We start from the raw sequence: 6,827 nt of genomic DNA on the forward strand, positions 1-6,827 counted from the left end.
AAACGGGGTGAAAGTCAAACATGTATTTCTCATTGTAGTATAGTGTCATAATGACGTCAACAAAAATACCTTCCTTTGAACCCACAGCAGTGTCAGGAGCTGAGGTGAAAGGATCTATTGATCTACAGAGGCAGCAGGAGCCTTGCTGGCTGCATCCACACCAGCTCTGGAGAGGAAAACACAACTTGGTCTCCTTAAATGAGGCACCATGGCCAGATTATTACAGATCTTCCTCTTCCTGCTGATCACAGTGGACCTTGCCTCTAGAAGAGTCCAAGCCTGGGGCTCACCAAAGATTGTGAGGCCATTCGCAGACATCCCCAAAAGCTATGTCTATGTGCAGCAAGCAGTCTGGTATGCCATGAAAGAATATAACAAGGCCAGCAGGGACAAGTACAACTTCAGGGTGGTGGACATCATGAAATCTCAGGAGCAGGTAGGTGTGGTGTCTATTCCTTGCTGTTTTAGCCCCTAGTCTTCTGTTGCGGGGCAGAGACCATTATCAAGGGATAGCTAGCTACTACATAGGAGTGAAAACAAGACCAAAAGATGCTTCTGTCTGCGATATACTATTTCATTTTAGAAGTGAAGATTAATTATATTTTCCTATTCCTTAGTTTGAGATGGATAAGAAATGTAAAATATCAGTTAAATTGGTTATTGTAACATTAAAAGCGTAGGTCAGGGGCTGGAGAGATGGCTCCATGGTTAAGAGCACTTGCTGCTTTTGCAGATAACCCAGGTTTGGTTACCGTCACCCACATCGTGGCTCACAGCTCTTTTTGACTTCAGTTCTAGGGGACCTGACACCCCTTTCTGGCTGCTGTGGTCCCCAGGCATGTAGGTGATGCACATATGCGCATACAGGCTAAGTACTCACACGTAAAGTAAAAATAAAATTTGTGTAGTACTGAGTGCTGGTGCTCACAAGCTTGTACTGTAGCCCAACCAGAGCATTTACTTCCTGCTGGCTGGCCTTGTTCTTCGTAGCTCACTCATTCAGCTTGCACAGCTCCCGTGCTATGGAGAGGAAATTGAGGCACGGAAAGTGTATGGTGCTACAGAGTCGGCATGTAAGAGATTCGAGATGTAGACCCAGATCCTTGTGATTTTCATCAGTGTATAACCCTGAGTGATTTGCATGGGGAGTGCAGCTTCTGAGTCATGCTGGATAGTTGGGGGTGAGGTCATCAAAAGGGAAAAGAGAGAGGTACTTAAAAAGGTCCAAAGTCAGTCAGAAAAAACAGTGAGGGGCTGCCTCAGCACACTAGAACTGCTCTGTCCCACATTTGCTAAGCAATCGGGAATATACACTAGGCTCATGATTGGTTGGTGGCTGAGTGAATTGGCACTGCTTGAAATTATTTTAACTTAGAAGCATAGATATTCTTCAAATTATAATGACTTCACTTACTATTTAACTTATGGTGGCGTGAAAATAATATATTTTTCAATAGAAAAATAGCTTTGGAATTTCAAATTTGGATAGTTTCTTTTTTTAGATTTATTTATTTATTTATTTGTTTGTTTATTTATTTATTTATTTATTATACAGTATCTGCCTGCTTGTGTGCCTGCAGGCCAGAAGAGGGCACCAGATCTCATTATAGATGGTTGTAAGCCACCATGTGGTTGCTGGGAATTGAACTCAGGACCTTTGGAAGAAGAGCCAGTGCCCTGAACCTCTGAGCCATCTCTCCAGCCCCTTGGATATTTTCTTGAGCTACCAATACTTGAAAACATATTTTCTTGTGGTATTGCCACAGCTCATAGAGAGCCCCATGGTCATGGAGAGGCAATCGATTCTGTTTGGGGTACTATACTGCTAACCTAGGGCATCTGTGAGACTGAATGTATTAAGCACGTTTTCCACTTGTAGTATTTTAAAGATGTGGTTTTCTCGAAGGGAACATCTCAACGAAGGACCTGTTTTATGCCCAGAAAATGTTTAGTAATGCCTAGGGGCGTTTGTGCTTGTCATGAATAGAAGGGCTACTTTTGGCACCTGTGAAGGCTTAGTATACATGTGTGGGGTTGAGTGAAGCATTTGATTTTTATCTTCTCCACTGAGGAGACACCTTGGCATGAGTAACATTCCTGGTTCTCTTAGTGCTTCTCTGTGAGTACAAGGACCTCTGTGTCCCCAACAGTAGCAGAATTCTATGTTCTCTCCCTTGTTCTGTCAGGTCAGGGATTTCTCATAGGTGCCTTTGAGAAAAACATATGCTGTCATCTAAATATGTCCTCCTGAAAACATGTTTTGGAAATGTAATCCCTTATGCGAGAGTGTGGAGTTATGGTCCCAAGGGGAGACTTTATGCTAAAAAGAGAATTTTTACCTTTGGTATCAGTCTTCTCACAATCATTTTATTTTTATTTATTGACACTATTGTTATCGTATGTGTACATGTGTATGCTATGTCATACATGTATATATGTATATGTGCGTATTAATGTGAGTGGGCTCATCTGTGTATGTGGATGCCTGCATGAGTGTTCACTGGGAGGCCACATATCAGTGTTGCTGTTTTCTTCACTCTCCCCAAACTTGTATCTCTTTGATTTTGCTGAGCTAGCTGGTACTTACCTTGGACACTGATTAGTTTTTAAAGCTCATGGGGCTGCACAATTGATCTCCTGTCTTTTTCTTGTGTTCTCTCATGTCCTTCTGCCCTCCACTATGGTAGAATGTAGTAAGAAGAGCCCTACTAGATATGGGCTGTGGATGTGCAGTCTCTAAATCTTCAAAAATCAAATATCCATTCTGTACAAATGGCCTAATCTCAAGTTCCAATAAATAAACGGCTAGTTTTCATGAAGAATGCTCTTTGTTTATATTTTTCCTGAGTTTGATCTTCAGCGTGTACTCAGCTGCATGTATGCAACTTGGGGCAGTGTGCAGACATAAGCAGATCCCTGAACTTCTTTTGCCAGCAAAATCATTGAGCTCCAGTTCCAGCGAGTGATCCAAGAAGACACAAACATTGACCTGTGACTGCTCAGTTCATGCTCATCCAGCCGCCCACATGCACTTACACACCAACCCACTATATACATGGATACACACAATAATAATAACGACAATAACGATAATAATAATGTCAATAAATAAAAATAAAACAATTGTGAGAGAAAAGTGGGACATGTGCCAAAGTAAGAATTATCTTAAATAATCTCAAGTTGTCTGCCACGAGATGCAGTCAAGGAAGAGCAGGAGGATATTATAGCCCTACGTAGCCAATGGCATATTGACTTACCAGAGGGGATACCTGGCTGTTTTCTTCTATGAGATTTAACTTACATGACTCCTTTATAGCTTACAGACAGTCTGGAATACTATCTTGAAGTAAAAATTGCCCGAACAATGTGCAAGAAAGCTTTAGGAGACAATGAAAACTGCTTGTTTCAATATGATCCTAAAATGAAAAAGGTATGTGGCTAACACAAGAGGAAATGGTCCTGGTCCCACCTCTGGGTCCCACAGCTCTGTTACACTTTTTAACTTCGTGTTTTAATTTTGTTCAGTTTGGGACTGTGGCAGCTACACTCCAGGCCCGAGATGTTTCTATTATATATCATTGGCACTATCCTACAAGACACACACACACACACACACACACACACACACACACACACACATACATGTACATACAGGGAGGCACACAAACACAAGTACATGTAGAAAGGCATACACATTACACATACAAATAGACTTTTCAAAGCAAATCCAATTCATTTCCTATAGCTATTTTCCATCTGGACAGGTTTCTTCTGGGAAAGCATTCCTATGGTGTGTCCTGACAGGAGAGCTGCAGATGTGTGGGGCGGTCAGTCGCACGTGGAGTACCTCACAGAGGATTGGCTGACAAGGCTGCAGCTACTTAAGCTTCATTCCTTGGCTTGGGGTTTCTCCGGTACAAAGTCAAAAAGTGAAAATGTATCCTGTTCTTTTCTAGGACTGAGGGATGTCCTGGGATATGGATATATCCTTGCTAAAACCAGAGGCATTTCAGCCAAACTAGTATAAATTCACCATCCTGTATTCATTCACTTTCTCATAAGGAGGTGGTCCTAAGGGGAACCTACCATTTCTATTATTATTATTATTATTATTATTATTATTATTATTATTATTATTATTACTATTTAGTGGTAGAAGTAGAAGGTGTGTGTGTATGTGTGTGCATGTGTGTGCATGCCCAAAGGTTGGAGCTGGCTATCTCTATTTCTCTTCATTTTACTTTTTGGAGACACAGCGAGTGTCAGGGGGAAGGCATTTGAATCTATTAGGCCTGCTGTAGTATGGAAGCCCTTGCAGGCTGTGAGGCTGCCCGCATGGCTCTAGGTGGCCAGCATACCACTCTATGTTCAGTTTTCTCCTCTTTCTTGTTGGGATTGAGGGACATCCTAGCTATGCACTCATGTTACCAGGCCTTGGGCCTAGATGACTACACATCACAGAGGAATCATCACTAATGTCTGATAAGGAAAGACATTTTATGATTCAGTTTATGCTGTATAAGTGAATTATGTTGTCTAAGTGTACATAGATGTTTTTTTGAAAACTGTATTCTCATGAAATATACTATGGATAAAAATGGTGGCAAGCCCTGCAGGAAGCCTTGGGATTGGCCACTTCCTTCTTCCAGGAGTGACCTTGGCATCCTCTGTGTCAACATAACCTAGATATAGCTTTGTATAAATTGAAGCTTTTCTTTTTGCTTTCAAAACTTTTAAAGCTCACGTTTAAACTGCCTGTTTTGATGCGGCTTCTTTCTCACGTTTGCTTGAAGCTGTCATTCCCATTTATATTGATGTCATAGAGGTATTTCAGCTTTACATTTTTTATTCTGAGTTACTGTGGATTTTTTAGGAGAGAGACTAAGAAAACAAGGGTGCTCATTGTCTGCTCTGAGCCTGGATCCTTACTTCTGTGAGACTCTGATGCCAGGCCACGTATCTCTGGGTGGTTCTTCTCCACTCAAAGGCTGTTTTGCTTGGTTTCTGGGCAGATTTTCTATTTCTACTCCTGAGGAGCACAGGGTTCTGTGTTATTCTTGTATCCATTCTACCGGGTAGGACCCAGTAGAGGCACAGCAGAGGGCCTCTGTGGATCACAGAGAAGTGGGTTGTAGCTGGAGGCAGATTTGAAAGTCTGAGCGGTTTCTGTGTTCAGACAGATTCTGTGAGAAAGGCTGGCTCCTCTGCCTCAAGGCTCAAGGTTTACCATGCAGGCACTGCAGTGGGTCTGGTTGGTTCACTCTCCTAGTCCTCTTAAGTCAAATCCTGGGACCTGAAAAGTAGAGATTTATGGGATTTTCCTCTCTGTCTCTCTGTCTCTCTGTCTCTCTCTCTCTTTTTCTCCCTGTCTCTGTTTCTCTTTCTCTGTGTGTGTGTGTGTGTGTGTGTGTGTGTGTGTGTGTGCACATGTGTAATGTGTATATGTGTGCACATGTACATACAGACCATTCTTTACCTTATCTTTGGAAATAACTTTTCTTACTAAGCTCATTGATTCGTAGGCGGAGCTGTCACTGGCCTCCAGGGTATGCCTGTCTTTGATCACCTCTGCTTGGTTACAGATGTGCAACTGTGCCTGGCTTTTTTTTTTTTTTTTACAAGGGTGCTGGGGATCCAAATTCAGGCACTTTACCATGACTTCTCCACAGCTCCCTAAGTAATTGTTCTTTTTGTCTCTTTTAGACCATGCTTTGCATTTTTATTGTTAGATCCAAACCATGGAGATTTGAACTTGCTATGCTGAAGAAGGAATGCAAAGACATCTAATCAGCATCCAGGGTACCTCGCCACGCACATTTTTCTTTTAAGAAAATAAAATGCTTGCAAGACGATGGACCACTACAGCTGACCCTCTGACTGTATTAATTGTGTGTGTTCTTTGGGACTGGTGCTGTGTATGAATGATGCTACTTTCTGGCGTTGGGCATCCTCTTTTAGGTGGGCCCATCTCCGAGGAAAGACAATTTGCTGCCAATAAATGGGTGCTAATTCTAGCCTAACCAGCTCCAGGTACAAATAGCTTCCACTGTCCACAGTTGCTCCATGGGTCCCTTCTTCTCTCTTGTTCACACAGCATGTCTAGAATTAGCAGAGCATTAGCAAAGCTTTTGTCAATTGCATCACCATCCTTGATGTCATCCATCACTCCATTTCAGTTTCTGATCATTCATCTGAGAAAATTAGTTCCCACTTAGCTCATACCAGGCTAAAGAATCCTCTAGCATAGACTTTATTTTTATAATCTTAAGTAAGTGTTTGGGACAATGGAGAAAGACAATTGGCTTTTTGCATCATAGCTCCCTTAACCTCCAAGTTCTGTTTGGTCCTGAGTGGCTCAAGAATTCTCCAATGGTTTTTTGATTGAGTGGTGTATTCTCCACCTATAAAAAAAATATGAGGAGGATGGCTTTGTTGAGGTCAACTAGAAGACCAGTTATAATTCACAGTGCAGCAGGATTGTAGTTCATCTGCAGTGATGGCTACAATAATGTATGCTGCCTCAAAGTCTTTTGGGGGCTTATAGAGAAGATCAAGGTGACATATGACTCTTGGAGAGCAATGCCCCCAAACACTGCCTGCTGCCTGTGTGCGATGGGTGAGGTTACCACACATGGACTTCTGTTATGGGCGCAGACAGCAGACATAATTTACCTTTTCCTCTTTTGACTTGGTGCCTGGCTGTGCTGAAGGGTTAAATGTAATGACACTCTTTCTGGTCCCTGGCTCTGTGGTGGTTGGGAGCAGAGTGTGGGACTCTAAAAGAAGACTTCTTGTAAAATTAGGCTTTTTGCCCTGAGAACAGGCTG

The 6,827-nt window shown here is 42.3% G+C and overlaps 1 protein-coding gene across 1 annotated transcript; it reads left to right on the forward strand.

Moving 5' to 3' along the window:
• The first annotated feature begins 208 nt into the window (after positions 1 to 208).
• Positions 209 to 5,787, forward strand: LOC127188663 (cystatin-13-like). Its single transcript, XM_051145079.1, has 3 exons — positions 209 to 436; positions 3,317 to 3,430; positions 5,704 to 5,787. The coding sequence occupies exons 1-3, from the start codon at positions 209 to 211 to the stop codon at positions 5,785 to 5,787; spliced, it is 426 nt and encodes a 141-aa protein (XP_051001036.1).
• The last annotated feature ends 1,040 nt before the right edge of the window (positions 5,788 to 6,827 follow it).

The sequence above is a fragment of the Acomys russatus genome, chromosome 4 (genome assembly GCF_903995435.1).
Source record: "Acomys russatus chromosome 4, mAcoRus1.1, whole genome shotgun sequence".
Classification (NCBI taxonomy): Eukaryota; Metazoa; Chordata; class Mammalia; order Rodentia; family Muridae; genus Acomys; species Acomys russatus.